We start from the raw sequence: 21,120 nt of genomic DNA on the forward strand, positions 1-21,120 counted from the left end.
ATTTTGTTTTCGTTTTTATTATTTTTAAGATTTTTAATTTTTTCACAATATATATTTACAAACTTTCAAATATACAATATTTATCGCTTTTGGGCTTGCCGTGTGGTAAGAGTATGAAATGGTTTTCTGGACTACCAGTTAGTGAAGCGGCACAGACAGTAGACCATGGTAAAAACACTCTGCTCGTAAAACGCTTCCAACTTATTTAAATGTCCGACTTTGAGCCTTATTCATTGTTAATAAAATTTGTCTTAAGTGACTGTCTTTGGCTGTTAAGTATTTTGAAAAAGGCATATTTGCCCCATCAGCTCTACAATTGCATATTTTTCTCTACCGGTGTCAGTTATAACAACTATCTTCACAGGAGTAAACTGTAAGGTACAAAAGAGAGATGAATATAAATGTACACACAGGCAACATAATGAATGGGAGAAATTAAAAAAGCTTTACACAGCTTCTATCAATGTGTCAAAAATACATTTGCGTCAAATGCGACACAATCAAGTATAGGACATACATGTTGCTGTTGTGGGCTTCAGTCCCGAGACTGGTATTATGCAGCTCTCCATGCTACTCTATCCTGTGCAAGCTTCTTCATCTCTCAGTACCCACTGCAACCTACATCCTTCTGAATCTGCTTAGTGTATTCATCTCTTGGTCTCCCTCTACGATTTTTAGCCTCCACGCTGTCCTCCAACACTAAATTGGTGATCCCTTGATGCCTCAGAACATGTCCTACCAATCGATCCCTTCTTCTAGTCAAGTTGTGCCACAAACTTCTCTTCTCCCCAATCCTATTCAATACCTCCTCATTAGTTATGTGATCTACCCATCTAATCTTCAGCATTCTTCCGTAGCACCAGATTTCGAAAGCTTCTATTCTCTTCTTGTCCAAACTATTTATCGTCCATGTTTCACTTCCATATATGGCTACACTCCATACAAATACTTTCAGAAATGACACTTAAATCTATACTCGATGTATACATACATAACATGATGACATACAAAACTGTCATAAAAGTGTGACGTAATCCATAAAAACGTGCTGTGAATTAACACAATTACAGTAATGCATACTTGGTGAGAGCTTCACACTTAGTAACTGACATGTTATACTTTTCAGAGTTACAAATATTATGTAGTAGTAAAAGCAGTGGCATGTATGCAGTTCGGGTGTTCACGAACTTTTGGATTCAGATAAATATAAGAGTGTAAAATTAGCAGCATCTGCTGAATAACAGTCAAGGTTATCAACATATATACACCACTGCAGCTGTTTTTAAAATAATAATAATAATAATAATAATAATAGTAATAATAACATGCATAACTTGTCTGAAAAAAGGAAGAATTTGTGAAGATACTTAATAATTTTTTCCTGTGAATAAGTTTATAGGTAATTATTCGACACTCATACCAAACATTCATTTGAAAAGTATTTAACACTGATGACAAAAGAAGATTTGTCAAGTGAAATTGTGCTAAGTAATGAAAGGAACTTCTGAAACAAGACGATTTTCTCATTTACGATACCTGAATCCCAGCTCCTGCAACTCTGGTAGGTTATTATTACTTTAATTTTGTATGGAGAATTTAGATGGAGGCGACGATCTTCACGATGGAAAGTGGAAATGAATGTTTGGCGTCATTGGCCGGGAGGCCCCTTGCGGGGCAGGTCCGGCCGCCTTGGTGCAGGTCTTATTACATTCGATGCCACATTGGGAGACCTGGGGATGAAATGATGATGAAGACAGCACAACACTCAGTCCCTGAGCGGAGAAAATCCCCGACCCAGCCAGGAATCGAACCCGGACCCGTAGGACGGCAATCCGTCACGCTGACCACTTTTTTTTCCTTTTTTGTTGCGGACGTCACATGTATCCGTTAAAGTTCGTTTGTTGATCCTTCCACTCAGTTTTTTTTTTTATTACAGAGGCCAACCAGCTCTCTGACCGGACACGCTGAGCTACCGTGCCGGCAGCCACTCAGCTATCGGCGCGGACGTCTTCACGATGACGCTGCTCAACAATAGAGGTACGTGAATATATTCATCTCTTTCCCTTCGTGGCCGTCAATGTCAATTTCAATGTTTAGGTTATATTCGACATTCAGAACCGGCAATCTTTCTTTTCATTTAATTACGAAGTCCGATTATTTTCTTTCTCAGGTGATAAATGCATCTTAACCACAGTTCTTTTTACCCGGACCACGGGGTATGATAGGACTTCGAATGTACGTGCCTCTGCCGGCGGCTGTGGTCAAGCGGTTCTAGGCGATTCAGTCCGGAACCGCGCGACTGCTACGGTCGCAGGTACGAATCCTGCCTGGGGCATGGATGTGTGTGATGTCCTTAGGTTAGTTAGGTTTAAGTAGTTCTAAGTTCTAGGGGACTGAAGACCTCAGATGTTAAGTCCAATAGTGCTCGGAGCCATTTGAACATATTTCTTTTTTTACGTGCCTCTATTCCTATCGTACGTTCGCGCACAACTGAGTGTGTACCGACGTAACTATACTTATGACCCATTTCCCTTACCGTATAAATTCTCATTTTGAAGTACTCACTCGCGAATGTACGCGCCCTCTTATTTTGTGTAGTCAGTCGGGTGTTTACCCTCATAACGTTAATTTTAATATTCAGTTGCTTAGTTTCCATAATTGACTGTTGCCTGTGTCGCAACGGCGCTTCCCGCAATATATTTATTGCGCTACATTCATACTGACTCTTATTTCAAAATTACTACACCGGCCGACTAAGTTTTTGTAACAATTTAACAGGGCGATTACAAATTGTTTTTGCGGAATTTTGTTGTTTTGCACATAATTAAGTACAGTTTATGGCAAGAACGAAATAATGTTTAAGCTTTCGCTACTCACCATTTTTCTATTCGTGTAAGTGAGAGTTTTCGTGCTTTTTTATTTTTTCAGCCAGATCCCTAATTCATTTATTAGTTAACGAATTAACTTCCAGGCTGAAGATCAGGCTTTCTTACGCTGCACCCACACAACAACTGACGCTTATTATATTATACTTCTTTGTTACATGTTCGTTTGTAGTCACGCTTATTCGATTTCGTCTCTTTCTCAGACAGCAGATCTGGTCTAGTACACCAGACATCCTTTGTGGATAACTATTCCTGGCAATTTTCATTTCTGTTATCGATTTACACGGATTCAACAGCGTTCATAATGATTCTGCACAGGAAAGCCAATTGCTGCACAGCAAACAACCAACTCGAATCACAAACTGCCGTTTGCGGAAATTAGTAAATTCAACAGGTACTATCTATGAACAAAGTAACTTGACTAGAATACAACTAAGGCACTGAGAGCCATAAAGGCGAAAGGCACTGCCATCTTTGGCCCACCATATTTAAGTAAATATCAGAGAAGCCAGTGTGGCAGCTTTTTGTGAATGTTCAAATATACGTACAATGTGGTCCTACTGTACAGATAAACCTGACCCACCATAACATCAACAGATGTCAGAAACATGAATATATGCAGCAGGCACACAATCAACTATGGTGTGCTTTATGGTTCTCAGCGCCTCAAATGGATTACTGTATGATAAAATCCAAAACTTAAAGTACTTTATCTGCAACTCAACGCCACGCTCCCAGTAAACTCTTCAAATATTGATGTGCTTTCCACCACCTTACTGGGAACCGCCCTATCCCCCAGTACCCTCTCCTCCTTGATGACCATCCCTTTCCTGACAACCTCAGTAAGGCCAATCACTTTACCTCCCACCTATCCGATGTCTTTTCCAGTCCAGATGATCAAAAATTTGATTATTCCCTCTTCCATGCTGTCATCGAACATACCGATACCTCCACTCCTCCCTTTGCTCCTACCTTCCAGCACTTCGACCACACACCACCATCAGGACTTAATACTCCCATCACTACACAGGACATCAGCCTCACGCTCCAGACTAAATGCAACACCACTCCCGGCCACGACCGCATTACCTACTGACATCTCAAACACTGCCCTCCTTCCTTCCTTGCAGTCCTTGCCGCCCTGTACAACATAATCCTTGCCACTGGCTTCTACCCCGACTTGTGGGAAACCTCCTGTACCCTGATGTTCTCCAAACCCAACAAGCCTCCACCTGATACCTTCTCCTATCGCCCGATATGTCTCACCTCGGTGTTCAGCAAGCTCCTGGAGTCCATCCTTACCCGGCGCATCCATCACCACCTCCGCCAACTCCACCTCCTCCCCAACACCTGATGTGGCTTTCGACTTTCCTTCTCTGCTGATGACCATCTCCTATGCCTCACTGATCTCCTCTCCCTCCAGCTTAACTCCCGCGCTCCACCATTTTTGTCTCCCTAGGCCTCTAGAAGGCCTACGACCATGTATGGCATCCTGGTCTCCTGTTTAAACTCCAGACTGATGTCCTTCCTATCAATTATGTCTGTCTGGTTGCCTCCTTCCTCCCCCTCCGCCCCTCCTATGTTACCAACCATAAAGCCGATTACCACATCTTCTACCCCTCCGCGGGTGTGCCCCAGGGCTCTGTCCTCTCCCCTCTCCTCTACCTCCTGTACACGGCAGATATCCCCCAACACCGCCACCCCTCCTGTCCACCTCCTGCAGTATGCCAACGACGCTGCCTTCCTTGCCCTCGCTCCTACCCTTCAACGGTCCCAAGGCCCTCTCCAGAATCACCTTGACCCTTTTGCCACATGGTGTAACCAGTTGCCACTCAAAATCAATCCTTCCAAGACCTAGGCAATCATTATAGGTCATACCAGTCGCTCCTTCTGGCTCCTTGATTTTTCCATTACCATCTGCACTCGTCGTGTCTGCCTTCCCCCACCCTCACCTACCTTGGACTCACCATTGACTGTCAGTGCACCTGCATCCCTCATCTCCGCTGTATCCAATCCAAAGCCCACAACTGCCTCCATCTCCTTACTCCTCTCTGGCCGGACGTGGTGGATGCACCCCTTATCGTTCTCCACACCTACAAATCCTTAATCTGTCCCATCTTCTGTTATGCCAGTCCTGTCTGGATACCTTCCCCCCGCCCCCCAAATTCTATAAGTCCCTCCAGATCCTCGAGCGCCATGCACTCCGCCTTGCCTTCTGTATACGCCTTACGTACCCCATGTGGTCCTCTATGATCTGATTCCTTTCCGCCATCTTCTCCTTTTCCTCGAACCAGTCTGCGTCCTCTGCACCTCCTGTCGGCTTGATCCCTCTCATCCGTGGTTGCTCCTCTCCTCTCCAACCCCCACCCACTGCTGCCCCTTGTGCCTCCCCCTACCTTCCGCCTCTACACCCTTCATCTCCTTTCCCGAGGTGGCTTCCATCAACTCCCCCTCCTGGGTGATGCCGTCTCTCCCTCCATTTATCCCTCCCATCAACTATGATCCTAACCTCCCCCTCCCTCCCTCTGTCCTTTTCCTGGGCTCCCTCTCCCCCTTCCATCCTGTTTTTCTCCATTTACCCACTCCTTGACTCCATTCTTTCCCCCCAAGTCCTTTTTCTTTCCCTTTCAATGTCTTCCCCACTCCTTTCTTGCATCTGCCCTGCTCCCCCCTTTTTCTGTGCACTCTCCCTCCATCGGATCCCCCCTTTTCCCCTCCCCTCATCTGTCCAGGTCTTCCCCCCCATACCCATATGCCTTCGTTCTCTATGGTGCAGTGTTCAGTGTTGTGCGTCCCCTTTTTAAGTGCTGCGAACAGAAACCAGACTGTCGCCGTGGACAACCGATACAAAAGAGTTACATGCTGGCACCTGTTACCGTCCTTCAAAATAGTCACCAGTGTTGTGCAGAATCCGTTACCAGCGATGTGGAAGGCGTAGTATACCGTTAGCAGAGCCTGTTCTGTTGATGGTGCGAATGGAGCGTACTACTGCCTGTCGAATCTCTGGAACAGTTCTGAAGCTAATGCTACGAAGTGGTTCCTTCATCTTTGGAATCAAATCAAAGTCACAAGGACGTAAGTCTGGGGAGTATAGTGGATTGTACAGTACTTCCCAGTCCCATCGACCGAGCAGAGCAGCCACAGGTTGCGCTGTATGCGCCCTCGCATTGTCGTGCAAAATGAAGGGTGGGCTGCGCAGAAATTATCGTCGCTTCTTTCGCTAAACTGATCGCAGGTGATGCTCCAAAAACGAACAGTAGTACGACTTAAGACCTTGTGACTTTGATTTGATTCCGAAGATGAAGGAACCGATTCGTGGTATTGGCATCAGAACTGTTCCAGAGATTAGACAGGCAGTAGACCGATCCATTCGCACCATCAACAGAACAGGCTCAGCTAACGGTATACTACGCCTTCCACATCGCTGGCAACGGGTTCTACTCAGCGCTGGTGACTACTTTGAAGGACAGTAACAGGTGCAAACATGTTTTTCTTTTTTTTTTTATCGGTTGTGAATAAATAGTTGCCACTATTTAAGTTCCAAGCGTTATACATCTACACTCTGCAAACTATCGTGGGGTGCATGACAGAGGGTACGTCCCACTGCAACAGTTATTAGGGTTTCTTTCTGTTCCGTTCACGTATGTAGTGCAGGCAAAATGATTGTTTAACGCCTCTGTGCGTGCAGTGCTTATCCTACCGATTCCTATATGAGCAATACGTAGGGGGTTGTAGTACATTTCTAGAGCCGTCATTCAAAGCTAGTTCTTGAAACTTTGTTAGTAGACTTTCTCAGGATAGTTTGTGTCTACGTTCAAGACTCGGCCAGTTCAGTTTCTTCAGCATCACTGTAACATTCTCCCATGGCTCGGTCAACCCTCTATTTGTGCTGCCGTTCTTTGTATACGTTCAATATCCCCTATTAGTCCTCCTTCGTACGGATCCCACACACTTCAGCAATATTCTAGAATGGGTCGCATGAGTGATTTTTAAGCAGTCTCCTTTGTGGACTGATTGCATTTCCCCGCTATTCTACCAATAAACCAAAGTCTACCACCTGCTTTACCTACGACTGAAACTGTGTGATAATTCCATTTCATATGCCGACAAAGTGTTAAACCCAGGTATTTGTGTGAGTAGGCCGATTACAGTGGTGACTCATTGATGTTATTGTCATAGGATACTGGATGTACAATTTTATATTTGTGAGTATTTAGAGCAAGTTGCCAGTCTCTGCACCATGTCGAAATCTTAAGATATGACTGAGTATTCGTGCAGTTTCTTTCAGACAACCAGCGGTTCTAGGCGTTACAGTCTGGAACCGCGCGGCCGCTACGGTCACAGGTTCGAATCCTGCCTCGGGCATGGATGTGTATGATGTCCTTAGGTTAGTTAGGTTTAAGTAGTTCTAAGTTCTAGGGGACTGATGACCTCAGAAGTTAAGTCCCATAGTGCCCAGAGCCATTTTGAACCTTTCAGATAAAACTTCATTATAGATAACTGCGTCATCTGCAAAAGCCGGATTTTTCTGTGAATATTATCTGCAAGGTCATTAATATACAACATGAACAGAAAGGGTCCCAACACACTTCCCTGGGGCATACCAGAAGTTACTTCTTCGTCTGGTGATGACACTCCATACAAGATAATATTCTATGTCCTCCCTACCAAAAAGCCCTAAATCCAGTCACAAATGTGATATGTGGACCTTAGTATTGCAGGAATTAAACAGGAGATATATACAGGGCTATTAAAAAATGATTGAACCGATTTCATAAATTCACTGTAGCTCCATTCATTGACATATGGTCACGACACACTACAGATACGTAGAAAAACTCACAAGTTTTGTTCGGCTGAAGCTGCACTTCAGGTTTCTGCCGCCAGAGCGCAGTGAGACAAAATGGCGACAGGAGCCGAGAATGCGTATGTCGTGCTTGAAATGCACTCACATCAGTCAGTCATAACAGTGCAACGACACTTCAGGGCGAAGTCCAACAAAGGTCCACCAACTGCTAACTCCATTCGGCGATGGTATGCGCAGTTTAAAGCTTCTGGATGCCTCTGTAAGGGAAAATCAACGGGTCGGCCTGCAGTGAGCGAAGAAACGGTTGAACGCGTGCGGGCAAGTTTCACGCGTAGCCCGCGGAAGTCGACGAATAAAGCAAGCAGGGAGCTAAACGTACCACAGCCGACGGTTTGGAAAATCTTACGGACAAGGCTAAAGCAGAAGCCTTACCGTTTACAATTGCTACAAGCCCTGACACCCGATGACAAAGTCAAACGCTTTGAATTTTCGGCGCGGTTGCAACAGCTCATGGAAGAGGATGCGTTCAGCGCGAAACTTGTTTTCAGTGATGAAGCAACATTTTTTCTTAATGGTGAAGTGAACAGACACAATGTGCGAATCTGGGCGGTAGAGAATCCTCACGCATTCGTGCAGCAAATTCGCAATTCACCAAAAGTTAACATGTTTTGTGCAATCTTACGGTTTAAAGTTTACGGCCCCTTTTTCTTCTGCGAAAAAAACGTTACAGGACACGTGTATCTGGACATGCTGGAAAATTGGCTCATGCCACAACTGGAGACCGACAGCGCCGACTTCATCTTTCAACAGGATGGTGCTCCACCGCACTTCCATCACGATGTTCGGCATTTCTTAAACAGGAGATTGGAAAACCGATGGATCGGTCGTGGTGGAGATCATGATCAGCAATTCATGTCATGGCCTCCACGCTCTCCCGACTTAACCCCATGCGATTTCTTTCTGTGGGGTTATGTGAAAGATTCAGTGTTTAAACCTCCTCTACCAAGAAACGTGCCAGAACTGAGAGCTCGCATCAACGATGCTTTCGAACTCATTGATGGGGACATGCTGCGCCGAGTGTGGGAGGAACTTGATTATCGGCTTGATGTCTGCCGAATCACTAAAGGGGCACATATCGAACATTTGTGAATGCCTAAAAAAACTTTTTGATTTCTTCTATGTGTGTGCAAAGCATTGTGAAAATATCTCAAATAATAAAGTTATTGTAGAGCTGTGAAATCGCTTCAATCATTTGTAATAACCCTGTATATCAACTAAATACTGAGTAAGGAGTCAATCTATTGGGTCGTAACGGAGTAGGACTTTCGAAACGTTATATAGGTTGTGTCATAAATAATCAACCGATTTAAGAAAATCATAACTATTATGTTATTTGAAATATGTGCGTGAACAATGTACTCTTGGAAAGAGCAAACTCTCGAGTTTTACATGATTGCCGCTAAGTAGCAGCAGTGTGCGCCCACTTCAATTCTAGTAAACATAGTGTCGGGACAAAAAAAATGGTTCAAATGGCTCTGAGCACTATGCGACTCAACTGCTGAGGTCATCAGTCCCCTAGAACTTAGAACTAGTTAAACCTAACTATCCTAAGGACATCACAAACATCCATGCCCGAGGCAGGATTCGAACCTGCGACCGTAGCGGTCGTGCGGTTCCAGACTGCAGCGCCTTTAACCGCACGGCCACTTCGGCCGGCTGGTGTCGGGACAACACAAAGCGTTTTGTGTTCTACGTTTTGCTCAGTGCAGGTCAGCAATAACTGTTCAGAATGACTTTCGTACTAGGCATGGTGTGGATCCTCCTAGAGCACAGAGTATTAGATGATCACATGAACAATTCCGAGAAACAGGTTGTTTGTGTAAAGGCAAATCGCCGGGCGTCCACGAGTGTCTGACGCAGACGTCGAACGCATCTACCATATTTTCACATGGAGTCCGCAGAGATCTGCTCGTTGTGCAGCTCGACAGCTCAACATGCCCCCAATGTCCGTCTGGGATTTGTTGCGTCGACATTTACACATGAATGCAACTACTACAGGCTCCTCGCGAAGGTGACAAACAATAACACATGGAGCTCTGTAATTTCGTTCTTGGCAAGATAGAGAATGACAGTTTTATTCCACGCTTAGTGTTTAGTGACGAGACAACATTCCATTTAAGTGGAAGTGTGAATCGTCGTAATGTGAGAATATGGGGTACAGAACAATCACATGAAATTGTCCAACATGAGAGGGACTCTACAAAATTTAATGTGTTTTGTGCAGATTCATGAGAAAAGGTGTATGGTCCATTTTTCTTAGCCGAGAACACTGTTACAGGAAGCACATATCTCGATATGAGTTTGAGAACTTTCTTTTCCCTCAGTTGGCGACAGATTCGAACGACTTCTTTTACCAACAGAATGGGACACCTCTACATCAAAACTATTATCTTATTTGAGATACATGCGTGAACGACGTAGTGTTGGAAAGAGCAAACTCTCGAGTTCTACATGGCACCGCCACACTGGCATCTGGAAGTGTGGGAATTTTTAAATCAAAGGCTTACTGAACGATGGACCAAATGATTCAGGCTTACAATACTGGCCTCCAAGGTCACCGGACGTGACTGTATGTGATTATTTCTTGTGGGGGGTTTATAGAAGACTCTGTTTATGTGCCTCTGTTATCAACAACAATGACTGAACTGAGACAGCAGCTGTGGAAGCTGCAACTCAAAACATGCTCCCTGCAGTGTGGGGACAATCTGAATACCGCATTGACATAAGCCGTACATCTCGAGGATGGCATATTGAACAGCTATGAAAATGTATGAAAAAAAAACTTTTTGAGTTTCCCGCTCATCAGAAAACAAAATTCATTGTATATGTCTATTAGTTTCAGAAATATAGATGTGCCAAATCGGATGATACTTTTTGATACACCCTGTACTTTGTGGTAGATTGCAGACGAGGTTACTAGTGCACGTAGATCGACAGAAGATTTTTCAAAATTCATTATTGTCATTGCAAACGAAACTTCGGTTAAATTGAATGGGTAAATCGGTTGGGATCATTGATAAGCAGGGTATGAGAGAGACGTCTCCAGCTACTGGGTCTGTGACAACGACAGTATCTTCAATGACAGTAATTCGTGTAGCATTACAAGTTTCGCACGATTCAGTATTCTAAACATATACTGATAACCCACATTTACAACTTTCCTAACATACAGGTTTTCTGCTAACACCTACTGAGAGGAGAAAAACAAAGCTACACATTGATGTGTACACAATTTCAGTTTAATGTTATACATATGGAAAAGCAATAATGTTTAATGGTTTAAAGGCCCCGCGACATTAGTTAAAAATGTTCAGATGTGTGTGAAATCTTATGGGACTTAATTGCTAAGGTCATCAGTCCCCAAGCTTACACACTACTTAACCTAAATTATCCTAAGGACAAACACACACACCCATGCGCGAGGGAGGACTCGAACCTCCGCCGGAACCAGCCTCACGGTCCATGACTGCAGCGCCCTAGACCGCTCCGCTAATCCCGCGCGGCCATTAGTTAAAACCGGCTGCGAGAAAGAAAACGAATCCGCAAATTTTCACAGCACATCATTTTCTTTCTGGGACTGGCACGGTTTTGGGTTTTGGCAGCAAACCTGTAAATAAATAAATAAAAACATATAGCCTACTTCCTACTGAATTTTCGTTAGTGTATCGTGTAAAAATCTGAAGTGAATCGATCAAGAACTTATTGAGATTTTCCCACAACTTCTCTACTTTATTTATATTAAGAAACTCTGCAGTCCATGTCAGTCTGAATGTCTATTAGAGTATCGTGAAAAAATTGGAAGTAAATTGGTCAAGATAATTTCGAGATTTTTGCTAACAAGTTTTCCACTGTACATTTGTTTATACGCTGAAGCGCCAAAGAAACTGGTATAGGCATGCGTATGCACATACAGAGATATGTAAACAGGCAGAATACGGCGCTGCGGTCGGCGACGCCTATATAGGACAACAAGTGTATAGCACAGTTGTTAGATCGGTTATTGCTGTTACACTGGCAGGTTATCAAGATTTAAGTGAGTTTGAACGTGGTGTTACAGTCGGCGCACGAGCGACGGGACACCGCATTTCCGAGGTAGCGATGAAGTAGGGATTTTCCCGTACGACCATTCCAAGAGCGTACCGTGAATACGAAGAATCCGGTAAAACATCTGTCAAACGCTGCGACCGGAAAAAGATCCTGCAAGAACGAGACGAAAGACTACTGAACAGAATCGTTCAACGTGACAGAAGTACAACCCTTCCGCAAATTTCTGCAGATTTCAGTGTAAGCATGCGAATCACTCAATGAAACATCATCGATATGGGCTTTCGGAGCCGAGGGCCCACTTGTGTACCCTTGATGACTGCACGACACAAAGCTTTACACCACACCTGGGCCCGTCAACACCGACATTGGACTGTTGATGACTGGAAACATGTTGCCTGGTCGGACAAATGGTTCAAATGGCTCTGAGCACTATGGGACTTAACTTCTGAGGTCACCAGCAGTATAATTACTGATATTTTGCGACAGATAAGAAAGTTCCGTGTGTTTGCCAACTGGCAAAACAGTCTCCTCCTTGTGTGCTGTCATTCGCCAAAATCTTGTTTCGATGTCTCGAGCGGTTTAGGAGATATGAGAGATGTGAGAATATTTCATTCTCGCGTTCGTGAGATATCGGGAGTGAGCGCGCTACGCAGGATCCATTTTCTCGAGATCGGAGGCAGATAGAGACTTCCTCCCAAGTCTAAAGAAAAATTCATACGCAGCAACATATGGTGTAATAAGCATCAAACGCAAAATCATAGCGACGCCTACTTTTCATAGCAAATTTTTCGAATTTTGCGTAGCGTCTTACTAAAATGAGTACATCACAGTAAGTATGACCATTAGCGAGATGATGGACACTTCGCCACGAAGCTGTCATATAACGCTACAAGCAAGGCAAAAATCAAGTATTTTTACAGAATAGTTTCTGTAAAATCGCTTGAGAAAGATTACAGGGTGCGTGCGCTTCGTTTCTTTCAGCGCAGAGCGTCGCCAACCAGAGCGTGCAAAGTATGTGTACGCGTCTCAATATGCGTTGGACCAGCTAAGGTAGAATATTCAAATTTTCTAGGTATATGCATTGATGAGGGGTTGAGCTGGAAAAAACACACTGAGGATCTGCTGAAACGTTTGAGTTCAGCTTCTTATGCTATTAGGGTCATTGCAAATTTTGGCGATATACGTCTCAGTAAATTTGCTTACCACGCCTATTTTCATTCTCTGCTTTCGTATGGCATCATATTCTGAGGTAACTCTTCATTGAGTAAAAGAGTGTTCATTGCACAAAAACGTGTAATCAGAATAAATGCTGGAGCTCATCCAAGATCATCCTGCAGACACTTATATACAGAACTAGAGATCTTCACTGTAGCCTCACAATATATATATTCACTTATGAAATTTGTTATTAACCATCCGAACGAATTCAAAAGTAATAGCAGTGTACATGGCTACAACACTAGGAGAAAGGATGATCTTCACTACTCAAGGTTAAATCTAACTTTGGCTCAGAAGGGGGTAAATTATGCTGCCACAAAAGTCTTTGGTCACTTACGTAATAGCATCAAAAGTCTGCCAGACAGCCATATAGCATTTAAAAGGAAATTAAAAGAATTTCTCAGTGTTGTGTCACGTCACACGCGCTATACGCGTCTCAATTTGCTTAGTCTTAGGCAGGTGTACCAGTTTCTTTGCCCTTGGGTGTATATTAAAAAATATATATAGCTTACGGCCGTCTAACTGTTTAGTAGACTATCGTGCAAATATTTGATGTAAATCGGTAAGAAAAATTTCGAATTTTTTGGAAACAATATTTTCTTAGTAAAGATTAACAGTCTCACCAAACGAGCCTGTCTCTTATGAATATTCTCAAATTTGCAGAATTAAATTATTGTCTTCTGTTTGTCATCTTCTCATTGTGAATGTGACATTAAAGACGGAAAAATAAAAGAAAATGTATGCTTTATCGAAAGCGTATTTTATGACGTTTCAGAAAACATAACATAGAATTCAAATGTTTTTTATTCCAGTCTTTGATCACAATATCAATTCTTTTGACGACGACCGTTTTCCGTCCGTAATGACAATCATCAGATCTTTTCTACACCATGTCCTAAAGTGATAAGGCCATAATGACATCATCAAAACACTTTAGGACATGGTGTAGAAAAGATCTGAAGATGGTCATTACGGACTGAAACCGGTCATCGTCAAAAGAATTGATATTGTGATCAAAGACTGGAATAAAAAACATTTGACAGTATTGGATCACTGTTCGTATGCGACTATGTCGCAGCTGGTGTAACATAGAATTAGTGCTGCAGGCAACGCGTTAGATCGATTGTATATTAATAATTCTACTCGGAATGGAGTCACAACTTTCTTTCCATTCAACCATTATTACTCTTACATGTCATACACGTGGTCTGTTCTTCTCAGATAAATATTTTATTCGAGGTCAAATCGTCGCTGGTAACAGATATACGTGCTTCAGGCCACAAAGGAATATTTTATTTCAACATGTCAGAAAAGCAGTTTCTCAGCAGACCGGCTTCTTTAGTTATTCGTAAAAGGGCTCGAAATATAGTCTGGCTGCAGAACGAAGTCTATCTGAAATGCCGTGTATTCCGCAACTTTCAGCGGCAATCACTCTCAATCGCCACATAAATGCACCGAACTTCCTTGCCTGTGGCGATTGTCTGTAATGGGACGCAGTAACTGAAGCCAAAAAGAGCGAAGTGACCGCAGGTGGGTCTATACACAGACCGTGAAATCATACTGTTATACTATGAAAGCGAACATGTTAATAATCCAAATAATTCACCATTTTCAAATGGAAGTGCTATTCCTACTCTCAGAAAGCACCCTACGGTCCAAGGCCTCAGTGCTTTTCAAACGTGTTTAAAATTGCGAAAATGCGAAATTGCGCGGATCGCTGCTTACTTCTTGTATTTCTCCTCGTTTCTCAAAGACAACAGCGGCGTACATCGGCCCCACATAATGCCACCCCGAAACTCGCTAGGCAGTGTGTCAAAGGCGTTCAGCCTGACTGGGTTGCCTCCAAACACGTCCCCGTCAATTGTCTGGTTGAAGGCATATGCGACAGTCATTGGTGAAGAGAAAGTGATGCAAATCCTGAACGGTCCATTCGGCCTGTTGTTGGACCCACCTGTACCGCGCTGCATGGTGTCGTAGTTGCAAAGATGGACCTCGCCATGGACGTCGGGATTGAAGTAGTTCATCATGCAGCCTATTGCGCACAGTTTGAGTCGTAACACGACGTCCTGTGGCTGCACGAAAAGCATTATTCAACATGGTGGCGTTGCTGTCAGGGTTCCTCCGAGCCATAATCCGTAGGTAGCGGTCATCCAGTGCAGTAGTAGCCCTTGGTTCCTGTCTCTCTGTACCTCCTCCATGTCTGAACAACATCGCTTTGGTTCACTCCGAGACGTCTGGATACTTCCTTTGTTGAGAGCCCTACCTGGCACAAAGTAACAATGTGGACGCAATCGAACCGTGGTTTTGACCGTCTAGGCATGGTTGAACTACAGACAACACGAGCCGTGTACCTCCTTCCTGGTGGAATGACTGGAACTGATTGGCTGTCGGACCCCCTCCGTCTAATAGGCGCTGCTCATGCATGGTTGTTTACATCTTTGGGCAGCTTTAGTGACATCTCTGAACAGTCAAAGGGACTGCGTCTGTGATACAATATTGACAGTCAACGTCTATTTTCAGGAGTTCTGGGAACCGGGGTGAGGCAAAACGTTTTTGATGTGTGTAGTATGAGGAGATGTGGTGTTAGGACGAAACTGCTATATTATCCTACACATGGGCAAGACTACCTAACATCGGACCAGACTTTTGTGTGCAAGAGGAATGCTGCCAGGGCAGTGGTGATGCTACTGTAAACAGCAGTAACACTGTTACATCTCCTTTGGCTACTGATCGTGAAGCTGACTCCCTCGTATGAAGTTGCTGTTTCTTCGTTTGTATTTTCGTGCAGTACGGCGTGGATGGTAACTCAGTGTATCAACTATCGAAAATATTCATGTCCTTTAAGTTCATCGCTGTATTTCCTAGTGAGGCATAACCACATCTGTCAAAACCGCTTTTACTTATAATAAGCAAGACTGATATGGAAAGTGTGATTGAGGGTACATGCGTTTCCGACTTAAAAGGCGTATAAAATCCGTCACTTTATTAAGAGACAGAACAGCAGTCTCACGACTTCATTCTAGTTGGTTTATAAGCAGCTCGAGCGGCGGACGTACGCCAACGATGCTTTCATAGCGAGCAACAGCTCGATTACCTCTTAGAATACAATAACACAGAAGGAAATAGTTTTATCATTGTAGAGCTTGTCACCATAGTGACTGGGGTAGGAAACTCGCAGGGTGGTTGTATATATGATACTGGACATACATGTCCCACGACAGCGTATTAAGAGCGTTGCATTCCTCGACTTCATTCTAGCTAGCTTATGAGGGGCGTTTGAAAAGTTTGTGCAAAAAGAAATACTATTTACGTGTTTGGGGTAACCCTTTTCATTTTTCGACATAGTCTCCTTTTAGACTTATACACTTCGTCCAACGCTGTTTTAATTTGTTGATCCCTTCCGAATAATAGGAATTGTCCAAGTCTGCAAAATAGCTATTAGTTGCTGCAATCATCTCCTCGTTTGAATAAAATCTTTGTCCCGCTAGCCATTTTTTCAAATTGGGGAACAAATAGTAGTCCGAGGAAGCCAAGTCTGGAGAACAGGGGGATGTGAAACGAGTTGGAATCATATTTCCATTAATTTTTGCGACCACAACAGCTGAGATGTGTGTTGGTGCATTGTCGTGATGGACTTTTTTGTGGTCCAATCGCCGGCGTTTTTCTTGCAGCTCGGTTTTCAAACGGTCCAATAACGATGAATAATATACACCTTTAATAGTTTTACCCTTTTCCAGATAGTCTATGAGGATTATCCTTTGCGAATCCCAAAAGTCAGTCACCACAACCTTTCTGGCCGCAGGAAAGGTCTTCGCCTTTTTTGGTTCAGATTCTCCCTTGGTAACCCATTGCTTAGATTGCTGTTTAGTCTCAGGAGTACAGTAATGTATCCATGTTTCATACACAGTAACGATACGACGCTTAAAGTCTTGCGGATTCTTCCTGAACAACTGCAAACCATCCTTGCAACACTTCACACGATTCCTTTTTTGGCCAAGCGTGAGCAATCGCGGAACTCATCTTGCAGGTAGCTTTCTCATGTCCAAATGTTTATGCAAAATATTATGTACCCGTTCATTAGAGATACCCATAGCACTAGCAATCTCACGCACCTTAACTCTTCTGTCATCCATCACCACATCATGGATTTTATCAGTCATTTCTGGAGTCGTAACCTCCACAGGGGTCCAGAACGTTCAGCATCACTTGTGCCGATATGGCCACTCCAAATATTTTGAAACCACTTATAAACTGTTCTAATCAAAGGTGTAGAGTCACCGTAATGTTTATCAAGCCCCTTTAGTCTCCTGAGGCGTTTTGCCTTTCATAAAGTAATGTTTAATCACCACACGAAATTCTTTTTCGTCCATTTTTTGACAATCCCTCGACTTCCTTGATTCACACGAATGCCAAACACCGAGAAATAGACCAACATGGCTGAAACTTTGTGTGCGTTCTCTCCAAAGATGCTACTATCTAAATATGACCTCGATACGCGCCGGTGGTGCCATCTCTCCGACTTTGCACAGACTTTTCATACGCCCACGTATAAGCAGGTAGAGCAGCGGATATATTCTTACTAATACTTTGGAAACCATATGGCTTTAACAATATAGATTTTTAGGTGCAGAACTGTGTAACCATAGGAGTGTGTGCTTCTGATCAACGATCACTTCTGTCATCATGCTGGTTCCTTCTTGGTACTGGAATAATACTCCAGAATTCATAGCACATTGATTCACGTAAAATGTTTCAAATTCCATTCGTTTGGAGCTCCATCATATACAAACCGCATATTTCTTCTTAACCGACTGCTTTATTACCACAACATCCTCATGTCTACTGTACACCAATAAGGGGTACTAACCTCCTAGGCATGCGCGCATCTGGGGAGATCTTAAGCACTTGGATGTGTGCCATCAGTAAAATTAGTGTGGAACAGTCTTCGCTGAACAGCAGTTATGGACACAGCTTGCTCTGTTCCTTCACGAGTCGTGGAATGTAGTCACCATAACCTTTCTGGCCGCAGGAATGGTCTTCGCCTTATTTGGTGCAGATTCACCCTTGGTAACCCATTGTTTAGATTGTTGTTTAGTCTCAGGAATATAGTAATGTATCCTTGTTTCATCCACAGTGACGAAACGACGCTCACAGTTCTGCGGGTTCTTCCTGAACAGCTGCAAACCATCCTTGCAACACTTCACACGATTTCGTTTTTGGTCAAGCGTGAGCAATCGCGGAACCCATCTTGCGGATAGCTTTCTCATGTCCAAATGTTTATGCAAAATATTATGTACCCGTTCATTCGAGATGCCCGCAGCACTAGCAATCTCACGCACCTTCTGGCCAGCTGCAGATTAAAATGGCGACCGTGTTGTAGGGAGGGTTGGTCAAGGACAATGCAGGGGGATCAGTCAATCTCCGACTTTATCCTATGAATGTGAGAATACTCTGTGACTCCCATCCGCACAGGAAAAGATGGCCAATCGTAATCGTACATTCTCCACTATGATTGATCTGCTAGAAATATGCAGATGACCTGACTGCGTTGGTATAGGACGCTGTCTAGTGTACTTTGGTGTACATGATCAAATGGAGGTACTGCACAGTCATCTATCTGCATTCGCAGTCTAGGATACGGTTCTTTCAGAGTAATGAATGGGTGGTTTAGAAGTGTTGCAGAAACTGAGAAGCATTCTCCTGTCTCATTAACAGGCGGTAAAATTACGGAACATTTGGTAAAATTGCTAACATTGATCACGCTATCAGCTGTGGTGCTTATTACAGTACACCATACCATATCGATGGTTTCTCTTCCATCCCATCTGTCCACTTGTACGCTGTTGACACATAATAACTGACTGGCACCACTTGTCTGAATTTAATAAAGAAATTCGTCAAGAGCCATGTAGTTGAGATGTTATTTCATTTTATTTTTACTACCAGTTCTTCTTCATGCCCCACATGCATCTCTCAAAAATATACGATATTGGCGTACTGGACCATATCTTCCTGCAAGTCATGATTTCTAACTGTATCCCAAGTGCTTCCTTTGACGACCTGACTGTAACTCCCGGAATGCCGAAACTGGTAGAAAACAAAATAAAATAACATCTCAGCTGCATGGCTGTTGGCGAATTTCACTGTTAAATACTCGAACAGCAGCTGTCCCAGGCCCACAATGGCTCAACAGGGACTACTTGTTTTAGGTGGAGGGAACTGTGACAGAATACTGGACATCTGCTACTTGTCGTCCTGTATGTCATGATTTCTAACTGTATCCCAAGTGCTTACTTTGACACCTGGCCGGCCGGGGTGGCCGAGCGGTTCTAGGCGCTACAGTCTGGAACCGCGCGACCGCTACGGTCGCAAGTTCGAATCCTGCCTCGGGCATGGGTGTGTGCGATGTTCTTAGGTTAGTTAGGTTTAAGTAGTTCTAAGTTCTAGGGGACTGATGACCTGAGAAGTTAAGTCCCATAGTGCTCAGACCCATTTGAACCATTTGACGACCTGACTGTAAGTCCTGGAATGCCAAAACTGGTCGTAAAAATAAAATAAAATAACATCTCAGATGCATGGCTGTTGGTGAGTTTCATTGTTAAGTACTTGAACAGCCACTGTCCCAGGTCCACAGTGGCTCAACAGGGACCATTTGCTTTAGGTAGAGATAACGTTGGCAGAACAATGGATATCTGCTACTTGTCGATGTGGAGAATGGGATGAAATGTAGAGGTTATCACCTTCAGGCAGCTGTTTGGATGCATCCTCAATGTGGCAGACTTGTCCTATTCCGATATGCTGCAACGCCCTCCGCATTTTTTTCACCAATAATATAACATTTCCTCTTTTTATTTCTTCTACCCAGCATGAACTGTGAACAGTACATTCTGGCTATGGCCGACACCAGAACATTGATCATGTACGAGGGCAGTTCAATAAGTAATGCAACACATTTTTTTTCTGAAACAGGGGCTGTTTTATTCAGCATTGAAATACACCAGGTTATACCCCAATCTTTTAGCTACACAACCCTATTTTTCAACGTAATCTCCATTCAATGCTACGGCCTTACGCCACCTTGAAATGAGGGCCTGTATGCCTGCACGGTACCATTCCACTGGTCGATGTCGGAGCCAACGTCGTACTGCATCAATAACTTCTTCATAATTCGCGTAGTGCCTCCCACGGATTGCGTTCTTCATTGGGCCAAACATATGGAAATCCGACGGTGCGAGATCGGGGCTGTAGGGTGCATGAGGAAGAACAGTCCACTGAAGTTTTGTGAGCTCCTCTCGGGTGCGAAGACTTGTGTGAGGTCTTGCGTTGTCATGAAGAAGGAGAAGTTCGTTCAGATTTTTGTGCCTACGAACACGCTGAAGTCGTTTCTTCAATTTCTGAAGAGTAGCACAATACACTTCAGAGTTGATCGTTTGACCATGGGGAAGGACATCGAACAGAATAACCCCTCCAGCGTCCCAGAAGACTGTAACCATGATTTTACCGGCTGAGGGTATGGCTTTAAACTTTTTCTTGGTAGGGGAGTGGGTGTGGCGCCACTCAATTGATTGCCGTTTTGTTTCAGGTTCGAAGTGATGAACCCATGTTTCATCGCCTGTAACAATCTTTGACAAGAAATTGTCACCCTCAGCCACATGACGAGCAAGCAATTCCGCACAGATGGTTCTCCTTTGTTCTTTATGGTGTTCGGTTAGACAACGAGGGACCGAGCGGGAACAAACCTTTGAATATCCCAACTGGTGAACAATTGTGACAGCACTACCAATAGAGATGTCAAGTTGAGCACTGAGTTGTTTGATGGTGATCCATCGATCATCTCGAACGAGTGTGTTCGCACGCTCCGCCATTGCAGGAGTCACAGCTGTGCACGGCCGGCCCGCACGCGGGAGATCAGACAGTCTTGCTTGACCTTGCGGCGATGATGACACACGCTTTGCCCAACGACTCACCGTGCTTTTGTCCACTGCCAGATCACCGTAGACATTCTGCAAGCGCCTATGAATATCTGAGATGCCCTGGTTTTCCGCCAAAAGAAACTCGATCACTGCCCGTTGTTTGCAACGCACATCCGTTACAGACGCCATT

The 21,120-nt window shown here is 43.9% G+C and overlaps 1 protein-coding gene across 1 annotated transcript in view; it reads left to right on the top strand.

Moving 5' to 3' along the window:
• Positions 1-1,947: 1,947 nt before the first annotated feature.
• The window catches only part of LOC124552717 (odorant receptor 43a-like), a 125,360-nt gene continuing 106,187 nt past the window's right edge, over positions 1,948-21,120 (top strand). Inside the window, exon 1 of the mRNA XM_047127058.1 lies at positions 1,948-2,037. Within this exon, the coding sequence (XP_046983014.1) occupies positions 2,016-2,037 (22 nt within the window). The 5' untranslated portion in view covers positions 1,948-2,015. The remainder of the gene's footprint in view (positions 2,038-21,120) is intronic.

This window comes from Schistocerca americana, chromosome 10 (assembly GCF_021461395.2).
Source record: "Schistocerca americana isolate TAMUIC-IGC-003095 chromosome 10, iqSchAmer2.1, whole genome shotgun sequence".
Lineage (NCBI taxonomy): Eukaryota > Metazoa > Arthropoda > Insecta > Orthoptera > Acrididae > Schistocerca > Schistocerca americana.